Raw genomic sequence first — 26,014 nt, 5'->3', positions numbered from 1 at the left:
ATTACAAGCATGTACTATATTCACGACAGAATTTTCCCAGAGTGAAGCAGTGACCCATAACCACATTAGAATAGCGATCAATGTGCAGCTAAAGGGTTCACAGGGTTTTAATCGCAACATGAAATCATTGGGCTGTGTTCTCCTCTTCACCTGATCTCTGCCCTCACCTCTTTGTTGTTTGCCTTTACTGTTTTTTTTTATGTTTGGTACCATGCATGTGGGTTCTCTGAATGTAAGTCATCATGGTTATAAATATAAGAGTTCTGTGTAAACAACAACGTGATAAGGTGCTGTATCAAATGCAAGTATTATTATTATCTCTGGGAGGTGCTTTTTGAAAAGCAAATTGCCCCATAAACTGACTCTGTGCTGAAATTCTCTCCCCCCCCCCCACCCACTCACCCACCACCACTGTGAAAGAGCAATCCAACAGAATTCACAATGAATATTAAAATCCACCGTCTGCGCCCAAACCTACCGGATTGAATTATGCGCCAAATTACTTTTATACCAAATTGCTGGCGATTAACAGGAATGAAAAGCTACATTCAGAATAAATGCATTGCCTCCGTTGTGTGGATTTAGATGACTGCCGAAGATGAGTTGAACAAAGGCCATTGAAGAGAATGATTTGGAGAAGGGGTTTGAACCTGAGCTCAGCGAAAGCAATTTTAATCAACTTGAACTACAAATTCATGTTTTAATTTTCACAGAACTCGTTCAGATTGGCCTGCAATTACCCCCGTGCGGATGTAGATGTCTGTCTTGGTGAATTGGGGTATTGTAGCGATTTCCTCTTTACTAAACATTATAGTCAAACGGTTTTATGTATTGCTCCTTCTTCATTTACTCGCTAAGCACAGGATCGATGCTCATGTTTGGTTTGGAATGCCAATGACGCCTCCCAAGTACTTAAAGCTCGGAATACTCGTTCTCGCCTTAATTGCTCGGAGGGAGAAAGGAAATCCATCTTTAATTGCCTGAAGAGCGATGTTTGGTAATGGCAACGGGCTGCGTGGCTAATTGAGCATTGGCATCTATGATGTCCACCTCTGCCCGGCTCTCCTCTCCCCACCCCCAACAGCCCAACACGCCCAACACCCCCAACACCCCCAACACCCCCAACACCCCAACACCCCCAACACCCCCACCAGCCCAACCAGCCCAACAGCCCAACACCCCACAGGCCCCACACCCCCACACGCCCCACACCCCCACACGCCCCACACCCCCAACAGCCCAACACCCCCAACAGCCCAACACCCCCAACAGCCCAACACCCCCAACAGCCCAACAGCCCAACACCCCCAACAGCCCAACACCCCAACAGCCCAACCCCCAACAGCCCAACACCCCCAACAGCCCAACACCCCCAACAGCCCAACACCCCCAACAGCCCAACAGCCCCAACAGCCCCAACACCCCCAACAGCCCAACAGCCCAACACCCCCAACACCCCACCCCCAGCTGTGACCTTCAGAAGGGCAGAAGGGCAGGTGCCTGGTTGCCGGGCGACGCTGAGGAGGATGGTGCCTGGTTGCCGGGGCGACGCTGGGAGGCTGGGGGGGGTGGGGCCGGTTGTTAGGTGAAGCTGAGGGCGGGGCCGGTTGTTAGGTGACGCTGCGCGGGGGCGGGGCCAGGCGACAGGTGTAGCGGCGGCGGCCGGAGCTCGAGCCTCACTCGGAAGCGCGCGCGCGGGCGGGCGGGCGGGAGATGGCGGAGCAGCTCGTGCACCCGGAGCCGCAGAGTCAGGCGGCGCTGACCCGGGCCTTCCGCCTGTTCGACAAGGACGGCGACGGCATCATCACCACCGACGAGCTGGGCGCGGTGATGAAGTCGCTGGGCCTGACGCCCCGCGAGGCCGAGCTCCGGGCCATGGTCCGGCGGTTGGACGCCGACGGCAGCGGCACCGTGGAGCTGCCCGAGTTCCTCGAGGTGATGGCCCGGAAGCTGAAGGCCGACGAGCGGGTGAACGAGATCCGGGAATCCTTCCGAGTCCTCGACCGCGACGGCAACGGCTTCATCACCCCGACCGAGCTCCGGCACGTGATGGCCAACCTGGGCAAGAGGCTGAGCCCGCGCGAGGCGGCCGACATGATCCGACAGGCGGACACTGACGGCGACCAACAGGTCAACTATGAGGAGTTCCTGCTGATGATGATGTAGAGTGAAGGGGTACAAGAGCGATGGGGTGGGGTTTGCTTCTGAGAGTTGGGGCATTTTTTTTCTTTTCTGCCCCCTCTCTCTCTCTCTCTCTCTTTTTAACCCCCTCCTCCCCCCCTTTACAATAATAGTCCTTGCACTTGATACAGCGCCTTATCGACCTCCTGAGGTTTCCGGAGCAGGATTTACTGCGATGGTGATGCTGATGATGATCAATAATAATAATCCTCGCGTTTCACGGCTTCCCGACGCCGCAAAGCGCTGCACAGAATGGACTGTAAAGCGCATTGACCGTGTGGTCCGTGGGCGATGTGCGCGGTGCAGTGACCGGGTCGCGTCTCCCTCGTTGGCTCGCGCTGTGTCGGAGGTTTCGCTCTGTCCTTAGGTGCTCCTTGTGAAGGTTGGAGCGAAGTGAATGCACGGTGTCCATCACCTCACTGAGGGTAATTGTGCGAAAGTCCTCGGAGGTAGTGGAAAGGAGTCTAGAGATCCGGAATGCTAAGTCTTTGAGTTTTAGGGATGTTGCAATTTTAATGTGTTTTTGATACTGGAATGGGGAAGATCTGTTTTGCGAAGGGCTTACTTAGGAGCTTTTTTTTGTTTAATAAGAAAACTACCGGATTAAAAAGGGTTCAACCCCAGTGCAATTTGTCCCTATTGTAACTTGTGGATTTTGATTTAGAATAAGTCAAAACAGTAGAGTAAATTACTGCAAGAAATTTCAATGACCTCAGTGCAAAGCCCAGAGAGGATCTGTTTGGATTCATATTGTATATAAAGTGTCTTTAAGTGGATGTTTATAATAGTGGTATTGGAACTTCCAACCAAGGAGTAAGTGGTTCCTTGCTGAAAAAAATCATTTTTCTACATTTAGTGTAGTTCCTGAGGATAGAGGGGAAGGGTTGGGTTGGATTGGAAGGATTTGGATTGCAATGCAGACTGGAAATGACTTTTCTGTCCATTAGCTTAACTAAAACGTTCTCTGAACCAAACTCGATCTGTGTTTTTCTGGCAATAACAATTCCACCATTGACTTGGGCATGAAGCACCGTTATGTACAAATTCGAACCTTACAGCAGTAATAGTCCAATATGTAGGATATCTGAGGAACTTTTGTAATAGCTTGTTTGGCAGAAATAGGTTGAAGTAACCTTTGCATTTTATCCACATGCCTTTCTTTCATTCTTCTCATTCTATGCAAAGTTTAATGTGTAAAGTTTAGAAATCTTGTATTGAACTGTTTTTTTTCTTATCTCCTGTTTAGCTTGGAGTTCTGTCAAATTCTTTGTGTTTATTTTCTTCTTTTTCAATAAAGTCTTGAATTATGTTGTGGGAAAAAATTCTGACTGTGTCTTTTCAAAATATTGTCTGGACTGTGTGTCTGAAGTCAAACAAAAGAGTTATGTCTGGCAACACAGCAGGACTGAAGGTTACCTGAAGTGAAATCTTATGTGTATGAGACACAAGTTGCTTTGAACTCCTTTGAGGACTGAGAGCATCTCACTTTGATTTTTTTTATATATCAGGTACCACATCAGCAAAGAAACTCTGATTATTAAACAATTACTTTATTTGGAATATTAATGAAATTTACAACAATTGAAATGATGTGCTCTTAGGAATCTGGGTTTATTTAGGTAGCAGCTGTTGACTTCTCTTGTGAATACTGATTGAATTGCTCTGATCAGATATTGCAATGTGAGTTGCTGCTTGTTTTTAAGATAACCATTTGTGACAAAGATATGAAACGATTAGCACTTTAAAATAGCAAAAACATTCCATTATGTAAATTATTTTTTTACGATGCAAGCTTGGAAGATTTAATATTTGGGGCTTCACAGGTAGTATTAAATGTTTTTTATTCTTTCTTAATAATCATCTAAAATTGGTAATTGCTCTCAATAATACTTTTAGCAGATGGACTGGATATATTGTATATTGAAAAGACCCATTAACCAAATTAGTAGACCCTTAAAACTGAAGCAATTCAGGTACAGCACCTATACTCCACTTTGCAAAATAAATACGACAAGGTATAGTTGAAGGATTATTCACTGAGGAGTGTGCGCTCTCAAAGTGCGTGTCATACACACTTTTATAACCTATCCCCAGCTATCCATTATTTTTAAAATTCATTTGTTCAGGTTTATGGGCAAAGCAATCCCATAATGAGCAAACGTGTGCAATATGAAGCGCTGAAGAAGCTGAATTGACTGAAGCTATGGTTCTGGTTTTGTATGTTTGTGCTGTTCCCCGTAGTACAGTTCCATATAAAGAAACGACATAACAAAAAGATAACCTGACCTTTTAACAAAAATACAATAGGAGCATTTCAATTTAGTTGAAAGGTTGAACCTCTTTCAGGAGAAAGAAATAATAGACAAATGTAATCATATATTTCTATCCATCCAATTACTTTTCTTTCAGAGCTTTACTAGGAAGAGATGTATGTACTAGCATCATAATATCTGACTGTTTTGTCTTGCTTTTTAATTCATTCACCTGCAAATGAATATTAATAATATGAATGTTATCGTTGGGCAAGTACAGTCATTTGCGCTGACATTTAATGCCATTCATACAATGCCGCTCAGACTGCACTTTCCTTGTACTATATGTAAATTGAGGTAGTGCAGGTTCATTCCTATTTAGTGTATTGGAATACAAAACGTTGCATGGATTTTGGGCCATCAAGGTATAGAACATACACGTTGGGGAATGCAATCCGTTTTTATTATGGCCAGCTATTGTTTGCTTGACCTCCTCGTTTAGGCACAGGATTAGGTACAGACTTGTTCTTCTGATGTTGAAGTGGAACATATTGACATTTTCCACTTTCAGCATCAGTTATTCTTATAGGCCTCTTAATAACCTCCAATACACAGTCACTGCACTTCTCCGTAAAACCCGAGAAGCACTTTGAGACCTTAAACACAAAAACACCCTTTCACACACCTGTTTACCAGCAGTAGGGAGGAACATGGGTATTAGTCGAATGGCGGATCGCTTTCTGGGGTTAACAATCCCCTAAAAATAATTTGGTTACTCAATCCATGACTGCCTGTGGGACAGTGCTGCGTGCAATTGGCTGCTGCGTTTGGCCCACAAAATATACCGTCAATTCACTACAAAATATTCTGCGAAGCTCTTTGAAACGTCTCAACAACATGATAAGGCGCTATATCAAATGTAAGGATTATTATTAGTATTATTCAACGTGTGATAAAGTGCCCTATTAAATGCAAACTTCACCTTATTATAAATTACCATTCTTGAGGTGTGAGCGTTGACTGTGATTTTAGAGAGAGTATTAGACCACGAAGAACGTCACATCCCAGCAGAATCATGCACTCGCTCAATGTCCATTTGCATGTACAAGTGTACATGGACCAGTATGTGGGCATCTAGAGTGACTGGAATCTGATGGTGTGGTGAGTGGAGTGACTGGCTGAGATCTTGGGTTGACAATGGCTGGGCTCTGATCGTTGTAATAAATCAAAAAAAACTTTAGCTCTCCACATACATTTTGATTGATCTTGTAGCAGCAAAAGGTTGTACATCACAGTGAAGTATCATTGAAGCCTTCTGACAGTTTGATGATGAAGAACATGATAAGGTGTGTTCAGCTTGAATTCTCTTTAGAGCTCTCTGGTGAATGTGTGCCACTATCTCCACAGGCCACAATCAGGAACAACCCGAAATACTAAGCAATGTTTCGCAGCATCATTGACCATGTTATTAACAGTCCAGCTTGTCGATATCAACGAGCACTGTGACAAAAAAATTGAAATGTCCAACGAGCAATTCAATTCTGGAGCCTCTGATGAAGGTCCTTCTTAGAATTCCATCAGAAGTGTTGCTCTTTGCGCCTGCCAACTTATTAAATGTTATTTTAAAAGCCATTAAATTCTGGTACTGCCTGCCATTCTTCATCAGTGTAGCACTTATTACATTACTGTTTGGTTCCTCAGAGAACTTAAGAACAGGAGGCCACTCACACTGATTTAAGTAAATGGCTAATTAGGTTCAAAATTTTATCAAGCCAAATTAATGGTGAAGCAAGACACTAATTGACTAAGACAGTGTAAAGACTGTTGATATTTGTTCAAAGGTGTTAAAACTCACACCTAAATACAAGCTACAGCACTTGGTTCTAAATGTTTGAACCCAATCCGGGGAAATAATAATAATAATTGCATTTGATATAGCACCTATCACATTTTCTAAACATCTCAAAGCACTTTCGAAGAATATACTATAATGTGAATTGGCTGGATATTTTGTGGGCGAAACACGGCAGCCAATTGCGCACAGCAGTGTCTCATAAACAATTGTGAATCGAGTGACCATTTTTTTAAGGGGATTACTAACCCTGAAAAGCGATCCGATAATCGAATAACAACCAGGTTCCTACTTACTGCTAAGTAAACAGAAGTGTGTGGAGTTAGGAAATTTGCCTAAGGTTTAGCCCTGCCCAGGAATCGAACCTGGGTCCTCCAGCTTGTGAGGCAAGTGCTCTAAATGTTGTGACCGTGTGTTTTGTAGGCAAAAGCTGCAATCAACGTGTGCATAGCAATGTCCCACACTGTGCAGGAAGGTAGCATTCTTGTCAAAAAATATATTTTCGATACGATGACCGTGTATTCAATTTGTTGCAGTCCTTTGTTTTGTTGTCATTTGTGTTTTAGCCTCACTGACGGTTTCCATTTAGTAATCTAAAATGTTTCAACCAACAGCCCCAGGCACTGTTTTTCTCTGGATGCCTCAGTCTTTTATTCACTGGGGAAGTGCAGGTTAGTACATGTTCAGGTTGATAATTAGTCAGATCCAAACTGTTTTGCCTAGAATATATCTCCCCATGTCCTGTCCCACCCCACTACCCGCCCAATCCCCACTGGACTCCATACCAGAAAGCAAGTCAGAAAACAGTTGGAAAATGACGATAAACAATTCGAGCGTTGAGGCAACAGGTTAAAGGTTAAAAACGATAAAAATAAACAATTGGAAACAAAATACGTCAAGCTTTCTCAGAAACACTGGGACATGCATGTTTTCAGGGAACAATCGTGTTAAGAAAAATATCTCTGCCTCTATTTGACTGCGTGGATAAACCCTTCACATATTTTGATTGAGGAACACTCATGGGGAAATTGAGAGCATCTCCATAACTACCAGTTCTGGAGTGGTGCCCAAACTAGGACCATGGGATTAGCATTGCCAATAAGTAAAACCATCAGTGGTTCTGTTAACGTTTCCAATAAACTACAATAATAATGGTACCATTTTAAATTGCAGCCTCTAAACTGCTGCTTTAGCTTATGGCCCTTCAAAGCTTAAGGGTGAAGGAACCTTTAGCAACATGTCTTTTTTAAAATATCTAAGTATAATTTTTTTTGTACAATTAAGTCACAATAAGCAACTTGAGTCATGCGATGGGTAATAATTGAGGGCAGCAGCTGATAGAAGGGTAAGGTTGCAGTTCAGGCTGTTCAGGCAACCTAGCTGCCCTCAATTATCCTTTGCTGTATTCCTGTACATCCATGATTCCTTAATATACTCACATTTGTAAAGCTGGGTGTCAACCTAGGTTTCTTTGGTAACCATGCAATTCACTGTGCGTAAGCACTGCATTGCGAGCAAGTACATAACAGATCTAGCTATTGAAATAGAAAACTGAAGTAGAGAGAACAATGCCTCAATATTGAATTAATTGTAAACTATGACGGATTTGTTAAAAAAAAGTTTGGCAGAGTGAAGAAGCATGGTGGAAGGTTCAGTGGAGGGTACGGTTATTCTCCTTTCAACCAAAGTTTGAACCCTTTAACCTGTTGCCTCAATGGTCGAATGATCTATCCCTTTTTCCGTACCTTTCCTCACCCCAAGCTAATCATCAAAAAAAAACATCTGAAGGAGAGCATTAACTTTTCCTGCTTCTAGGCTGATTCCAGTTTCCAACATAATACTCCAAGCTTCTGTTTAATCAGATTGCCCAAAGCTGCACTTGCTGTTGAATTCCATTGGATGCACAGGGGCTAGAAATAATATTTGAGGTCTCTCACATTAAATGGCAAACTTTCCTTTGATCGATGTTGGTTTTCTATGTTGTACTATTCTGTCTCTGACCCGTTGATTGCTCCCAGTCTCACAGGCTTAATGCAATTTCTTTGTCAAGATGTCCTCAGAAACCATATTTCATACTTTAGGTCTCAACCCAGCACATGTTTCATTAGTGAAAGGTTAATTTGCGAGTTCTCTTCACCACGTGTAAATGCTGGTATACCGGGAGAATTACAAGTACCTTTGATGATGTAAAAGGAACATTTGCACATGGTTAACACATCCTGTAAATTGGATCCCAGTGTTTCCTATGGGCTGAGCAACAATCACATGACATTTCAACATTTACTGCTGACACGTTCAAGTTGAAAGGACATGAATGGTGGCATCCTGGAACATTGTAAAGATTGATGTGTGATTATACCTTCTAGAATGATTATTCCACAATAACGATTTCATATTGTAGCATGCAACCATGATGGAGAGGTTCATGATCCCACAGATACAGACACAGGGAATTAGCTGGATAATAAAACACAAATGCAAATCCAGGCAATGTGCCAGAAATGCAGATGGTCCATTTTCTCCATAACAAACCCACAACAGGTGCCATGTGATTGACAAGCATCTCAAGGAGAAAAATAGCATTAGCGAGACAAATATTAACTTCAAAGTTTAATAATGCAGGTTGTATAATTCTTTCAGGTACACCCTGGCAATAGGACAATACAGTACAGTGAATTGTGAAGTGCAAGTTTAGAACAGGCACTGGGACATATTTATACAGAGGATAGTCAGATTGGGTTACCATGAAGTATGGATGAGGTTGAGACACTGGCTGGGATGGTGGTAGTAAGGGTACTCTAGAAGGATGAGGTGGAATAGAATAGAATCAAAGGGATAGTGAGAGAGTCTTTTTTCTCATCTGGACCTCTCTTACGAAGCCTGCAGAACCAAGAACCCTGCATTGGCACTGAAGTTGACATCACTCAATCTCCTGCTGCTTGTCACTGAGAAGAAACATTCATCTCTGAATTGGATCTGGACTCTGGAGGTTGAACAGAAACTGTTTGAATCCCAATGGCCCAGCACAATTATTATGAAGTTGTATTCATTTTAAAGCGTTTTCCAATCCAACATAAAAAAGCAGGTTTTTGTCCCGCTGCTTTAAATTCTCTTTATTTTAAAGAATTTTAGAGGAAATCTGCTAGCGATGAGGGTTTCAATGAATGCCAGGTATACGTTAAGAGCAGCCATTTGTTAATTCATGTAACAGCTGCTTGACTGAATTACTTGAGTGAGACATCGGCAATGCACTGACCTACAGTGATTGACAGATGTTAATGTTCATTATTCTGACTGGCCTTTAGCAGAAACAGTGCTTAGTTTCTGTTTAGCAGAAACAGAAACAGGGCTCCTTGGAACAACGTTTATTTTGGGAGAGATGTTTTCCCATCATCTGCTACCTTGGCAATTCTGAAGGGGATTGATTATCAGTGTTTTTAGCTCAAGGGGAAGGAAGCCCAGAAGAGTTCAGCATTATTTCAGATACAGACAGAGTGCTTCAGAAAGAATGCACTGAATTTTTCTTTTGTGATGAGAATAATGTCAAGTCATGCAGTTTGTCACAGGGCTGACTCAGCCTGTTTTTAAGTGGTCTGATTGATTTGATGCTATTTGTGGTTCAAGACATAGAGATAAGCGACTGCAAGACTCAGAAATCTGACTAATATTTAAGGTGTCCTACAGAACTTGTAATTTTAGTGCCTAATCATGTGGAAATATCTCCCAAGTTCTTCACAGTAATTGCTGTCAAGTAATGACTGATTTTACAAGCAAAACATGGCAGCCGATAAGGTGCCACAAACAGACATGAGCTGAATGTCTGATTAGTTTACAGGACTATTTGGCCAGGGCACTGGGAGGAACTGCCTTCTCTTCTCTGATAGAATAAGCATCCATCTAAACAAGCAGATGGACTTTGGTCTTAGCCAAAAGATGGTCAGTCTTTATCAATGCAGTATTGCAAATGCAGATCTGTTTTTTCATACTGTGGAAATATATAGCAATGTCCATTTGTCTAAAATAGATATCTGTTGGAAAATACATATTACAAACCATAAAGAAAACTGGGCCAACAGAAAGGCTAAATTATTGATCTATTGTTCTGCCTGTTCTTGTATTTACATATGGCAAAAGAAATGCTGAATAATTAGTTCTCACTTTGGTCCCATTTTTCTATTATTTGTTTTTGGTTGGCTGGGTTTCTTGACACCTGCCAATAGTATAATTCTCAAAGGGACTCACAGAAAACTCGCTTCACAATTGATGATTTAGAGAAGCTGGCAGAAGCTGGACCCCCTGAAATGTTCTGTTAATAGTTTAAAGTCTAGATCCAGGTGGAATTTCTACCAAGAGATGTTTTAAATAAAGGGTTACTCAGACAAGGAACAAGTTATTACAAGTAGCTCTTGAAGCTGCATGAATTACAGAGTTCGAAAGGGAATTAGATTTAAAAACTCGAAAATAAGGATTGATAAGGTATGGGGGGAAAGAGCGGAGAAATAAGATTGGAGTTGATGGCTCGAGTGGGGAAGTACAGCACAGGCACAATAGGCTGAATGGCTTCATGTGCTGCAATTTCTATGACTGCTATAAGTGTTAGAAGTTTTGTATCTGTAGGGTATAAAGTTACTTGTCCTGCCTCCATTTGTGATTCTGCTTCACTGAGCTTATTGAAATCTAGAGCTTTGAGTTTTCTTATTCAAACAAATTATTGACATACCTGGCTGTTTTGAATCCCAGTTTACTTTTGCCAAAATTTTCATACCATTTAATAGTTCAGAGTTGTGAATCCTTATAATCTTGAAATTATTTTTTCAAGGGTACAAAAGAAAACTCATAAATCCCATGATTTTTATTGTTTATGAATATTTTAGGATTACTGCAGTGTGGATGATTTATATGATTGTTTTTAAATATTCCTCTAACAAGAACCATGTCCAAAAAAACACTTTTACCCCTCTCTTCCCTCCCCACACCCCCCTCTGAAACCCCAACCCCCCCCCCATGCACATATGCATTAAAGAGACCTGATGCTATTCTGCCAATCAGTTGAGTAAAGTCTGCAAAATTCACACTCAAGCTGAACAATTAACGGGGACACTTCTCATTCAGAGTTCTAGTCCCTGGATCAAAAGGGAGCTACCCAAACATATAGCCATGGATCTTTCAGCCACGACGCCCCCATCTGCTGGAACTCTCTCCCTCAATTCCTCCACCATCTCTAGGAAGCTGCCTAAAAACCTACCTCTTCAATGATAGCTGCAGTCAGCTCCTTTCTTATCCCTCTCCTCCACCTTGGTGTAAAGTGCTCTATGATGTTTCTCCACGTGAAGAGCTCTGAATAAATGTAAGTCATTGTTGTGGAGGCAATTGCAGCAAATGATTTGCTGCAAGGGAGTCTGTGGTGGTCCACATACCAAATAAGAACACCAGCTCTGCTGAAGTTCAACATAGAAATGATGTTGGATAGATGAGCTGTTTGGAACAGCAAGATAAACTAGAGCTCTTCAGCCTCAAAAAGAAATGGAGATGATTGCAGTAATGACTAATGAAAGGATTTATTGATATGCAAATGTATTTAGCTGTCTATTCATCATCCGAGACCAGGTGTGTTAATACCAAACTGTAGTTGGAGCAGGAGTTCTGGTGGTGCTTCCTGACCCACTATAATCCAAGCAAATTGCAAGGGACTTTTCACTAGTTTTATTGAATTGATAAAGCCTCTGATTAAACTTTTGTTACTTTTGATCTATTCTTGTTAAGGCCTAATTGAAATTAGGGTGAGGTGCTGGGTGAGGCTAAGAGGTTTTGGAATTTCACTAACCATTCAGAACGCTTGATCCGTTGCCAATTGCAACATGGACTTCTGCTGGGGAAAAAAATCGGTATGTTATCTCTCCTTCCCTCCCCATTTTATTTATTTATAGAATTAGAACGTGAATTAAACGAAAGATACCCTGACACAGGGTCATTGAGACCTTGGTTGCTGATCATTCCTCGCGCCTGGTAGAGTTGTTGGCCAGTGTTCGTTTATCATGAACACTTCAGTCAACGACGACACAAATTATATTTATATAGCGCCTTTTACATCAGGAGGACGTCCCAAGTGCTGAACAACGTTTAGCCTTTGTTGTGCTGATTGCAGCCTGATGTTGTGATTCCTCCGATTTGTCATGGTGAGCAGATCAAAGAACCGTCAAGATTTGTGACATCTTTCAAATATTGCTAACACCTCCCTTGATTCACGAACCTAGTTAACCCTGGCATGTCTCTTGGGTTGAAAGGTCAAAGATTGAGGCCTTTGTATGATGATGTTCCATTCTCAACCTCTTCTTTGGGGAAATCATTCAATCCTGTCCTTTGCTTTTGAAGGGAATGGTTGTACAGTGCATCGCTTACACAGGTGAAAGGTCAGATCCTGTTGGATGTTGAATGGGCAGGAACTTCCTCTATTTTTACAAGAGTTTTGAAGACGGGGATGGAGGATGCGAGATGGAGGGTTTTGGGAGGGAGTTCCAGAGTGGAAATAATGTGGCTGAAAGCTTAGCTGCCAATGGTGAGGCCGGATAGAATAAGAATAAAGGTGTTCGTAAATGGCTGAAATCTGAATCCCTAAAATGTACAGAAATCCTTATAATGTGCTAAATGTCATGCTGAACATATCAGCAGTACTGTGTCCTTCGACCGGTCCCTTATTCAATCTTAAAATAACATTAAAGTATTATAATGAACCTCCAAGTGATGTGAAATGGCTTAACTCACGAGGCAAAAGGCTGCAATCTGGAAGTAAGAATGGTTTTGCTTTTCAGTCAATGCAATTTTGCTTTTCTACTGTGCACAACTGGAAGTCTAAATCATCATTACATTTGCTTGATTTTCAAATAAATGCCTTGTTTAACTTTTTATCAGAGTATGCTGCAGGAATTGGGCATTGCAGAGATAAACGGTTATATACAAACCTGATGCAGGTCTTGGAACAGAGATCTCTAGTCGAAGTGTGAAATTCTCTATAGCTTATGAATGAAGAAACTCAAGAGGGGTCTTGAAGAGGAGACGGAGTCAGAGTAGGAGAGCTCGGTGTGGCCCAGGCTGATGAAAATGTCAGTCAATAAGGGATGATTGAGAACATAACAAACTTAACAAAGCCAAAGAACAGCAGGTGCAGAAAGGTAGAGCTGGCAGCTGGCTTCTCTTTGTTTCACTTGTGAAGAAGGAGAAGATGTGTTTGGTAGCTGATGATTGCTGCCACAGAGTGATATTGATGATCATGTGAGGCACTGAGACAGCAGAGAAACCTGTCCTGACTGGGCTTTCAAACAGCACCAACAAAGCAGTGAATCAATTGCCACGTATGGTTATAAAAAGGGAATATTTAATGGACACAATAGGGGATTCTCGGAGTGTGACGGTTATTTGTAGAAGGAAAGAATATTTCAAAGTCCTCGGCACCAGTGAGAGAGTGTGTTCGTTGGTTGATTTGTAAGCTTCTGGTAGAAACTAAGGCTGGTTTTTCATCTTGAACAATGTGTGTTGATGCTGCCAACTGGCAGGTGTTATATCACACATTGAAATATTATTTGCTATTTAATATATGTGAACTATTATAGTGAATCACCATTTCCTATTTAATACAGTGGACGCCACCTCAGAACAGCCCAGTTTTGTCCAACTTAAGTGGATTCCACTGTGTACATATGAATTGCTTACTGTTTGGCAACTATGAATTATTATACTTAATTATTGTTTCTTATTTAATGTACATTTATGGTTTATTATTTAATTGTGAATTCTTATTTTCAGTATTGTGAATTGTTTTTGCTATTTCATTGAAACTCACAGTCAGTGAGTCAGTGAAACTCACAGTCAAATCGTTGGAATAAAGTAAAACTGTTTCAAAATATAATCATTTAAAATTTGTATTGGGGTCATCCTGTAACCTCCTGCTAGTACAAAACAGGACAGATGCTAAATATACTTATAACTGGCTGTTCAAACCCTTGAGGATTTTCAATGCATCTTATTGATTTGAAAGGGGAAGAAATACTCTAATTGACCAGTGCCCTTTACAATAAGGGACTGTCTGGATTCTAAGGCACTGGGTAATTCCATTCCCATTGGGTGTTGAGGTAATCAACCATGTTGTTTCCTAAAATTAGGCACTCTGGGTTTGATAGACAGAAGACTGCGTCATTCTGTCAGGTTTTGTTGTTTAGTTTGTTGAACATTATATCCCATTTGTTCTAGAGTTCTAACATAACCCATCACAAGGGATTAATACAGGGAGCAAACATTGAGGCATTGGAGGAGGAATGATCTATACAGATACTGTCATACTTATACATGTCAAATGGGAAGTTAGAGCAATTCATATGATCATCTGAATCCAGTGGATGTCCACTCAGCAATCTTTACTCAATGAGTTTTTTCTTCACCCGTTGATGTATTAGTTTCCTGTATGGGCTTTACTGTTGGAGTTTATTACTGTGGGAAGCTTTTCTCTTCTGCTGACTGGCACAGGGTGTTCGAGTGAAGCTCCGCATCACATTTAGGAGAGGGAGTTTTTTACGACATTATAGTGATGTACAACATTAACGCACACGAACAGTTGATAGTAAAGGTGGGCAGGATTTTATCACCAGTGATTCTTACCATTGCACCCTCTTTTTCAATCTATATCTAATGTTCTTTAGAGGTATATCAGCAACGCTGTGCGCAATTGGCTGCTGCGTTTCGCCCAGAAATATACAGTCAATTCACTTTACAGTGTATTCTGTGAAGCGCTTTGAGACGTTTCGAAGACGTAATAAGTCGCTATATCAAGTGCAAATGCATTATTATTATTTATTCTAATGTAGCATGATATATTCTTCTTAAGAAGCTTGAAAGAAGTCCATTCAGTCGTGTCTCAGTTTTGTCAAACAATTTAGTGTAAATACCTGTGAAGCATGCTAACACCCGTTTATATTTGGTTATTTTGCAGTGAGTTGCTGCAATTTTTTGTAGTAGTTCATTGTGAAAAGCATCACTTAATCCCCAGTGAGAACTCGCAGATCAGAAGGGATTCAGATGAAGAAATCCTGTTGACCCATTTATATGATACAATTTACATTTCTATCACACCTTTCGCGTCGGGAGAGTGTTGTCTAGACCGTGAGCTCAAAGTCGTGACGTGAGGCTTGGCTGTAAATTGTGATTGTTCCAGTGATTTGTACTGTTTGAGTCCCCTGTTTATACTGCACATTTGTCAGCAAATTGCTTCAAAAATGGTGAAAATTAACACCCTAATGTACAGTAAAAACCACAACATTAATTGAAGTCTTGTGAAGCGTTGTGCTTTCCACGCTGAAACCATTTATAAAACCTGTTTCTAAGCTACTTTCCTTTGCCTTTTTATTACACTGTGAATTTCACCTATCCAGTGAAATGCAGTAAAAAGGTCAACAAAATATTGCATGCCTTTCCCTGCTGTTTTCCCCCCTTGTATGACACAGAGAATCAAAGTGTTATGTGTGCCCTCTCAACACCAGCCCCTGATTTGTCATCAAAACATCAATGATCACAACCTACAATTACCATGCTCCTGCAAGCTGGACTGCCACAGAAGCCGCTTCTGTTTCAAAGCTTCCTAATGTTCTGCTTGGTTGCTTTGAGAATTTTAATTTAGCTTGTTTCCTCTCTCCGGGATCTTCTTTTCTTTCTGGTTCTGCATGCAATGTTATTTTCCAACAGAAAGCCCTTTGTATCTCAGCATCCAGCTCTCTAGAGAGGATACCCAGGTGTTTGTAAGGACAGAAGGGGAAAAATAATCAAGAGCTGACTGGAAGCTTGAGAGGATTGAAAGTCATCTTGTTCTTAACCTGAAGACCATTGTCTTGAAGTTCAATTGTGTGGAATTTTAGGAAAAGATAATTCTGTCCAAGTTTAAAATTTTCGGGCACAGAACAGGAAGGAACAGGAGACCATTCAGCCCATCAAGCCTGTCTCACGAGTTTATTAGATCTGGGCTGATCTTTTAACCACAATTACAATAATATTTATAATCTTTGCATTTGGTATAGCGCCTCACCACTTATATATGCCTTATGTGATCTCAAAGCAATTCACCTTTTGTTGTATCCCTTAATACCTTCCCAAACTCCTTAATATGTCTTGAAGAAAACTAGCTTCCAAATTTAGGTTTGAGTTTAAAAAGTATTCCAAAATTTGTCTCAGTGACCGGGAGGAGTTTTTGGTCTCGGATGAGGTCAAAACCTAGTCTATACAATACTGGTTAAAACCAGTGCACCATGATATTATTATGTTTATTTATTTTAAGAACATAAGAATTTGCTGGCAAAAGAAGACCAAGGACCATCTAGTTTGCCTTCCACCATCCTGGCAGTCGCTTGACATGTTGTGTCCTAAACTATATCCTGTATCCCAAGATTATTTTCTATCTAATCTGTTCTTGAAACAAACAACACTTTCCGCTGCCACTATCTTCCCTAGGGAGCTGCTCATTTTTCCGATTCTTTTCTCACCAAATCATACACCTTCTCCAATTGAGAAGCCAGCAGTTTTTGTGTAACTGGCTTAACTTATCCTTACTGTATAACCTGCTCTTACTGCAGCTCATGTCTTCCTCAATGATGTAGCCAGGATTTCAAATCCTCTCTGTAGTAAAACCCATGCACTCAATTACCCATGTTTGTGGTCTCAATGAGCAGCACTTCTGCACTGACATTCACTTTTAAGCCATTTGTATTTGTATCTCGTTCTGAGCAACATTGTTTTTTGTCTTCTTGTGAATACAAATACAACCCAGCTCATAAAAAGTACCTGGGTGATTTAATTTATTGCTAGCTATAAAATGTAGAAGTTCCTGCTTATCTTCAAAAGCAGACCGCTGGGAAGAGTGATCCGAAGCTTCAAATTGCACATTTAACCAAGAGTTGTCGTTATAATGCCGTAGCGCGTGACATTCATATAAAAAAATTCATCGTTTTGAAAACATTTTGATTGAATAATATCCGCTCTATTCCAGTTCAAACCTCATTTCAAAAAGTGTTGAGTGCATATTACGAACAGAGCCACAGAAAGGAGTGAGCTTCAGATGACAGTACTGGGGAAATCTCCAAGGGGAAATATTGCTGTCACTTCACTAGACTGCGGTGGGGATTTGCTCACAGCAATGTCTCAAGAGCAGCCATTAAGTGAATAATAATACCACGACTAATAATAACCCTTGCATTTGATATAGTGCCTTATCAAGTCTCCAGACATTTCAAAGCGCTTCACGATTGATCAATTCTTTCCGGGTGCGGGTGGTGGTCGGGAGAGATTTTGGTGTTTGCCGTGTGAGTGCGGTGTTATGTTGATTGTAGATTCAGAAATTAAAGATGTAAACTGTGATTTTTGGTGGCGACTGGGACCAAAGTGGAAAACTCTTGAGGTGCAAGTACAGTTTGTTCTCTTGTGCTGGCTTTGATGTACTTGTGCAGTTTAATGTGAACTTAATGTAATAATGTTGAAGGGAAACTGTTTTCAAGTCCATTAACCCAGTAAGCTCAAGACGTAATGTGTGATCCGACTGCGAAAATTATTCTGAAGGAACAGCTCATTCTGACCAACATCATTAAACGGGGATGAATCCGCCTTGAGGAGTAATAGCACTGAGGATTATCGGTTTAGAGGCCAGAGATTATGCAAGTGCAGTTGGTAGTTTTCACTGACATCCTGGAGTGAAAGATTCCCTCCAGGTCAGGGTTTTCTGATGGTCTTGCACAGCTAGCTGCCCGAAATAACTACCATTTGCTTCTTAAAGTGGATCATTTTTATTCACATACTAAAATAGAGTGTTTTATTGATAGGATTCCTTATGTATGGACTTCTGTAAGCACTGGGAAGAGAATTTCTCTGTCCCACAAGAATTCTGTTTTCCTGAAGCAAAGAGAGTTTCTTTTCTCCCAGTGTCCTGACCAACAATCTCTGCCCCCCCGCCACCACCCCGGTCCGCCCAATAAATTTGATCATGGCTGTTCATGAGACATTGCTGTGCACAACTTGACTGCTGTGTTTGCCTACGAAATACAGTTACTCCACTTCATAGTAAATCGTGTGAAGCACTTTAAGACATCCCCCCGACACGGAAGGCACTATATCAAATGGAAGCATTATTATGATTATCATTCCTTCGATTAATTTGGTTAGATATCACAGTGCGGTTTTAAAATTGAAATCGTATTTTAGCATAGCACGTTTCAGTTTTGCTTTTGCTGCCCCTTGGATTAGCTAAACCCCGCTAATAGCAGGGAAACCATCTGGGTAATTCGGTATATTCAAAAAAAAGTCACCAAAGGTTAGTTACATCTACAGATCTTTCTCGTCAGCCTCTTGCCTCCAGACCCTGACTAAATTGTATGTATGTACATGTGCCACAGTCAATTCAGTCTTCTGACGCCGAGTAATGCTTCTTTTACCCTCATATTACAAATCCCTTCACGCCCTGGCACCTCCGTACCTCTCCGACCTGCTTACTCCCCACTCCATTACCCGCCACCTCGGTTCAGGTGACTCCGGCCTTCTGCTTGTCTCTCGTCTCCTCTGCTCCACCATTGGTGGCCTTGCTTTCAGCCACTACTCCTCGAAACTTTGGAACTCTCTCCCTCAATCGCTTCGCCTTGCCCACTTCTTCCCCAGTTTCACACCGTGCCTGAAGTCCTTCTCCTTTGACTGTGCTTAAGGTCACCTCCGCTAAGCTCCGCCACTGTTAAGCACTCCTGAATGAAGGGCACTAGAGAAATGCATGTCGTCGTTTTTTGGGGTTGTGTTTCTGTTGAGCACACGATGGCTGAAATGAAGTAATGTTTTCTCAGGAGAATATGGGAACCAGCACATTGCACCCACTGCTATTTTGAATATGAAGATGACTGAAGTTGTTTGGCGCGGGATAGTGTACCACAGATTTAACAAATGATGCCCTGCCGATTCAATAAAAGGGCAGCCCTGGTAATTAATTTATAATGACGAATTGGTGGTAAAGGTTTGGAGTGGACTGCGAAATGTTCTCATCTCCAGGGTTTAATGAAACAGTAGCGTTATACATCATTCAAATCCTAAAGGCGTTTAAGTGATGTCTAACAAATAGGACCAATACTCTAATGGGAGTTCTCTTTTCTCTGGCAGCACAGCATCAAGTGATTTCATTGTTTTCCCTAATTTAATTGGAGAAAGCAACGTTGAACAAACTAACACATCATTTGGGGATGCTGCTGCATGCTTGGTGTCCTTTGCAGTTTACTGAAAATGGAAGAAAGCTGCATTGAAATTATCTGAACTTTCGCTTGTGCCTAAACTAGAGAGAAATGATGGGGTGGAGGAGCGAGAGAGAGAAAGAGAGAGAGAGAGCTGTGTAGTTCAGTGAATTAACAACTGGTTGGGCTCAGATTTTAAATTCAACTCAGGGTTATGAGAAGAGAAGCTCCTCTGTCACAGTCTAAGAGACCAAAGTGTAATAAGTTTGATTAGTTTTCATTCAGCTCAGAATAGATCGAATCCATTGCATGCAATTGTCTAAAATGTAGTTCCAATTGGCAGTCTCCATTTAGGTCACAGAATGAGCTTAGTGTGGGAAATGGAATTGCTACACTGTACAGCAGAGGGTTTTTTTCCCCCCAAAGATTGGATCAATATCTAATCTATAGCACATGTAACCTGGGATTCTTTACTCCTGATCCTGGTTGCAAAAACGTAGGAAAAGGTTTGAAATGACATGATTAGGAAATCGCTTTCAAAGCCAGACACGCACCAATGCTGAGTGCCTTTAAGGCAACATCAGTCTAATTACTACTACCAGCCAGCTCATCTCTCTTATGTGATTCACAGTACGGAAACTAGCATTGTCCTTTTCAACATGCACTTTACACTTTGGCATTTTATAGCGTGTCTCCCTTGGGTGTTATAATTCATCACCTCAACTTCATCATTCAAAGTCTGTTCGTTCATTTTTTCACTTTTTTTTCTCTCTCTGGCTTTTTCATTTATACTTCATATGACATAGCTTTGCTCACATATCTCCGCGCTGGGTACTGTCAGTTCCGAAGAATAGATTTTATAATATTGACTGCGGCCTAGAATTAATTTATTCAACATCAGCAGAAAGCCTGCCTGGCGTGGGAAGCACCCAAACTAACCAACAAAACCGAGGATGCTGAGTTAAAAGGTAATGGACGCATTCTCTTTGATGACGACGCAAACACAATAGTTATTCCTGGGGCAAACTTGGGCTCAATTCATTTTATAGAGAAGTAACGTGAAAATACTGGAAATGTACGTCAGAGTTGCTCAGCGTCTGAAAGAGAAAGATGTATTAAAGCTTTGAACCGCATCTTCCAGTCTGTTTGATGTTAAAAGATTCCGCTGAGGAACCTGCAAACCTATGTCACTGAGTAGGAGAAGGGTTACAAATGATTTTAATAATAATAATAATCCTTACAGCTTCTAACGTCTCAAAGCGCTTCAGAGAATATACTGTAAGGTGAATTGACTGTATATTTTGTGGGCAAAACGCAGCAGCCAATTGCACACAGCAGTGTCCCACAAACAGTCGTGGGTTGAAGCGACCAATTTATTATTGTTTCTTTTTCTTGAGGGATTATAACAACAACAACAAGATTCCATTTATTGAACGCCTTTCACGTCGGGAGGACGTCCCAAGGCGCTGGACAGTTGGGTCAGGACCTGAGCAGGGGGGAAATGGTCAGGGGGAGGGGAGGGAAGGGAGGGAGCGAGGAGGGGGTAGAGATTCGAGAGAGGAGCTGAAGGCACCGTCAAAGAGAAAGGTCTTGAGACCGGCCTTGAAGGAGGAAAGGGAGGAAGCGGCGAAGGCACTGGGGGATAGAGTTCCAGAGCCTCGGGGCTGAGAGGCTGAAGGCCCGGCCACCGATGGTAGGGCGGTTGGGGCGGGGGATGTGGAGCAGACCGGAGCCAGAGGAACGGAGGGTACGGGCAGGTAGGTAGGGGGATAGTAGGTTGGAGAGGTAGGAGGGAGCGAGGCCGTGAATGGCCTTGTAGGTGAGGATGAGGATCTTGAAATCGATCCTCTGGGGGATGGGGAGCCAGTGGAGGCGAGCGAGGGTGGGAGTGATGCAGGCGTGTGGAGTAAGCAGGCGTGTGGAGTAAGAATACTTGCCCAAGGTTTCGCTCAGCCAGGAATCAAACCCAGGTCCCTCACTTGCGAGGCAAGTGCTTCATCCTGCATTAAGTAGGATGTCATCTCTCGGTTAATGGGGGACCGGTTTGTAACAACAGCAACAACAACATGCATTTATATAGCGCCCATTACGCAGGGTGGTGTCCCAGAGTGCTTTGTAAATGTAAACCCACTGTCAACCAGAGTGACCAAGCTTCCAGGAGTGATGCAGAGTAACTGGCTGTTTGATTCACCAGCTTCCCCAATTGCACTGAGCATCGTAACGCTGGCAAAATGCTTGTTGGAGCTTAAATAATCACGAGAGGTAGGTGGCACTAAAAGCACAGTGCGTTGTCGAAATAGTGAAAGGATGGAGAGGGAGGTCCAGGGCCTGTTATTTTCCCTCGCGGTGAACTTGTGAATCTGGAATTCAGATCACGAAGAGAGCAAGAGAAAAAAAGGATCGGTTTTAAAATCCCAGAGCAATGCAGTTTCACAATATGAGCGAATTGGTAGATTGAAAAGTAATTGGTAGGCTGGCAAAAGGGAACTTCAGTGTCGGAAAGGACCAAAGCAAGGGTCAGAAATGAACTGAACTTACAACTGGGGAATAGAATTGAAATTTAGCTCAGGGACAAATGATAAAGGCAACCTTTCATTGAGAGCCATGAAGAGGCATCAGTGAAGGATTGCTGCTCCTCATTAAGTTAGTTACTGTCAATTCAGCTCAGTTGGCAGTGGGGAGCTTTGGCTGTGTGTGAGGCTGCACAGTTTGAAGAGAATGAAATGCCCCGACAATGGGCTGAACCTTTGATTTAACGCAGGATACTTCACATTTTATTTGTTCGTCGCGCACTGCTTCAAGACTTGCTGAGCTGCGTCAGCCCACGGTTGTAGACCCCAAATGGCATTTGATCCTATCAGGCAAAGGGGAGCAGAAGAAGGCTATGTGACTGCAGATGGAATTTCAGAGCGGATGCCAGCACTTTGAACAGGCTAGGGGTAGAGAGCAATGAACCTGTGTTCTGAATAACAGTCCACAGTGCTGGCAAGTTTGCAACATTAGGGCATTTTTCCAATAAATGCACTCCCTGAGAATGCAGCGAAGATGATGATATTCCTCACGCTGGAAGGCCTTGAAGATGATTGATAATCTCTCAGAGATTGTGCCCCTTTTCATGCAGTGTGAAGTTATAGTCAATTTATGAGCTGCTGCATTCATTTGGTTTCTCAATAATAAATCACAATGTTTAAACAAGTAAAAGCAGATTATGCTTTTCCTCCTGAATGGCTGCAGCCATGCAATTGATTACTGCTCTTTATTATTCCAGCGTTGCATTAGTACTTTGCCCACTTCATGTTTTTAGATTATAGATGGGTTTCCAGACACAGAGGATTGAACAGATTGAAAACTACATAGGCACGGCTGCTGGAAAACACCATTCCATTATCTGCTAGGAAAAATATGAACAATCTTTTTGTCTGAATCAGAAAACCCATGTACTTTTCTGTGACACTTGTTGGAAAAAATCTCCTTCCCCCGATTTCTTTTGTTGCTTTATGTTATTCTGCAAAATGTTTTTTCTGTAAAACAATATGGATGTGGGAATAGGGCAATGTGTTGTTACACTGGCAGAAGAGATTTGGCCCACTCAGCTTCCTGTTAACCCTACAATAATAATAATCCTTGCATTTGATATAGCGCTTTTCACGTCGGGAGGATGTCCCAAAGCGCTTCACAGAACACACTGTAAAGTGAATTGACTGTATATTCGTGGGCGAACACGGCAGCCGATTGCACACAGCAATGTTCCACAAACAGTCGTGGATTGAAAATGACCAATTTATTATTGTTTTTTGTTTTGGAGGGATTATTATTAGGCTCTGTGTGGAGTAAGGAAACTTGCCCAAGGTTTCACCCTCTGCCTGGGATTGAACTCAGGTCTCTCACTTGCAAAGCGAGTGCTCTAACCACTGAGCTACAGGACTCCATGTACATGGGTAGTGTGGTCCTAGTTGAACAATCAATGGGAAGATTTGAGTAATGTGTGGCCTGATATAATCCGACAAAAAATGCTGGCCTACTCTTTGCTTAATGCAGCTTGTCAGCGCGTTTATAACGATCCTCATTTTGTTTCAGGTGTGATCTCTCTTTTGGTGTATGTACAGGGTGACCAGAAAGTTGTGATACCATTACAATGTCTAATAAGTCCCAAAGAAATGATGACATTTTTTCAGATTGGTTGATTTCCAGTGCAGAGCCTCTGTCTCACTGCAGCAGCACAATTACATGGCAGGAGATGGAATGCTGTTACGGGCTAAGACTAGGTCGAATTTCACGTTGTTAATGCCCACATCCATGTGCACTTTTGGTGGTCAAGAAAAGAAAGGAAGAGCTGATTGCTTGACCCTCCCTATCCAAGAGGTGGGACTACCCCGTGTGAAGGGCACTATATAAATGCAAGTTGTTGTTGTAGTAGAGGTGCTGAGACCAATCATGGCACCACTAATTCCCCCACAAAATATACAGTCATTCACTTCACCACATATTCTGTGAGACGTCTCAACGACATGATAAGGCACTGTATTTAAATGCAAGGATTATTATAATACTGCCCTAACTGAGATCAGCAAATGGAGGTTCAAACCTAGGACCTTCCGGGTATATATTCATTTTCAATACATGCTGTCTTTGTGTTTGTTTCTACAGTTTAAAGATTTATGTACACTCTAAAACTGATCATATTACAATTTTAGGTTTCAGATTTTCTTTACTGAGATTGCAACAGACTGCAAGGGACTGAGCAATCTCCTTCTATATTAAAAGCCAACTGGGATTTTTGAGATTGTTCTGTTTACCTGTGCTAATAATAGTTTGTCTCAAAACACTCATCCGATTAATTTAAGTCTTTGTTTTGTTATGAAATTGGTATTATATAGCATTTTATTTTTCTAGATTAGCATAGTAAAACCATAAAATATATTTTAAAGCTCCTAGGCTTTGTTTGTGTCTTCGTACCCTATCTTGTTTCTCTTCCCTATTTTTAAGAGTCCCCAATCCCTTGACTTGGCAACACAATGGACGAATTGAATTGATCTACTCCCAGACTTTGTTACTGTCCCATTTGAGCTGGCTGCTAAGCAGATCGCAAAAGAATCGGGCAATGTGTTATCACACTGAGAATGCACTGTTCTTCCCTCCTTGTGGGGAGGATTTGCTCTGTTCAGTATCTTCCCCCCAAAAGACTACTGAGATTGGGGACATTTTGGGACATCACGGAAGTGAGCCAGCACACTGCCAGCACATTTCTGACCTTCACTAGCTGAGACTTCTAGTCTATTTCTCTTCCGCAACTGAACAGCTTCTCCATTTGCACGTGGCCAGACTTACCATCTTCTGTGCTGGAGGTGTGCATGTTTGAGCTATTAGAAGAGGATAAGATTGGGTTCAGTTGGGATGCCTCCCACAGTTGAATACCCTGCCTGCTTCTAAAGTCAAGGGATGTGCATAAAGAATAGCCTGAGCTATTTGGAAAGCGATTTGGCATCCGTGCTCAGAACTGTACCCAACATGAGCCGTAGCTCCCATGAGGGAGGGGAGAGAACAAAATGTGGTATAAACACCACAACATGAAGAGGCTTGTTCCTGGCATTGTCTCTGCTGACACTGCTTGTGTTTTGACTGTGTGAGCTGTGGTTTTTATTTTGCTTCTCCACTCGACAGGATCAATGAGGAAGAGGCGTTATCTGTTTGCTTCCAGTCGCTTCTCTCGCTCTTGAAATGATTGTGCCTGGTAGAATATTACCTACCTGTAACCATTTAGGAATTGCATTTGTTAAGCTTTGTTTACAGCAGGCCTCTGACATCCGAGACGAAAATAATGTTTTTATAGCTCGAACAGTGGAAATAATCAGGAAAATATAAAAACAGGAACAGGGGGAGGCCATTCAGCCCATTGAGCCTGGGATTTATCAGATCTTGTCACATCTAATAAATCCCATTACTCCATCCTTTCACCATTCCACATTATACCTCTACTGCCCTTGTATCTATCTGTCTTTCTTTTGAACATTCCTATTGATTCCGCCCCTAACACTTTCTGGGACAGAGAGTTTCACATCTTCACAACCCTCTGTGTGGAGAACTGCTTTCTGACTCACTTCTAATTTTAAGGCTACGTTCCTTGTATTGGGATCTCTCTGTCAGACAGAAGAGTCTTTCACGTTCTAACCTGTCAATTTCTTTCAATATTTTATACACCGCAATCAAATAATTCCTTAATCTTCACTGCTCGGAGGAATAGAACCCCTGTTCTACTCAACTTCTGATTATGGCTGAGCCCTTCACATCAGATATTAATCTAGTAATTAATACCTGGTGTGATTCCACCCCTACCACATTCTCCAACCGAGTGAACCCAAGGTAAGTGGATAATTGACCAGACAATGCAACTTGGAGGTTGTGGACATGTCTTCGGCTCAGTGAGCTAACGCACTAACACAGAAGGCGTTTTTCTAGATGGAAAAGTAATGCGAGGCTGAGTGGTTGTGGTTAAAACC

The 26,014-nt window shown here is 41.9% G+C and overlaps 2 protein-coding genes across 2 annotated transcripts in view; both read left to right on the top strand.

Annotated features, from left to right (window-relative positions):
* mdga2a (MAM domain containing glycosylphosphatidylinositol anchor 2a) overlaps positions 1-26,014 on the top strand; it is a gene marked incomplete at its 5' end in the record, with an annotated part of 236,384 nt that overhangs the window by 44,181 nt on the left and 166,189 nt on the right. The gene's annotated exons all lie outside the window — the stretch shown is intronic.
* On the top strand, positions 1,705-2,266 carry LOC103185350 (calmodulin-beta-like). Its single transcript, XM_007903796.2, has one exon. It carries the CDS (start codon positions 1,714-1,716, stop codon positions 2,164-2,166), a length of 453 nt encoding a protein of 150 aa, XP_007901987.1. The 5' UTR covers positions 1,705-1,713; the 3' UTR covers positions 2,167-2,266.

The sequence above is a fragment of the Callorhinchus milii genome, unplaced genomic scaffold (genome assembly GCF_018977255.1).
Source record: "Callorhinchus milii isolate IMCB2004 unplaced genomic scaffold, IMCB_Cmil_1.0 Scaffold9, whole genome shotgun sequence".
In the NCBI taxonomy this organism is placed as follows: Eukaryota; Metazoa; Chordata; class Chondrichthyes; order Chimaeriformes; family Callorhinchidae; genus Callorhinchus; species Callorhinchus milii.
Note: the sequence above shows the minus strand (reverse complement) of the source record. Positions and strands in the feature narration are given on the sequence as shown.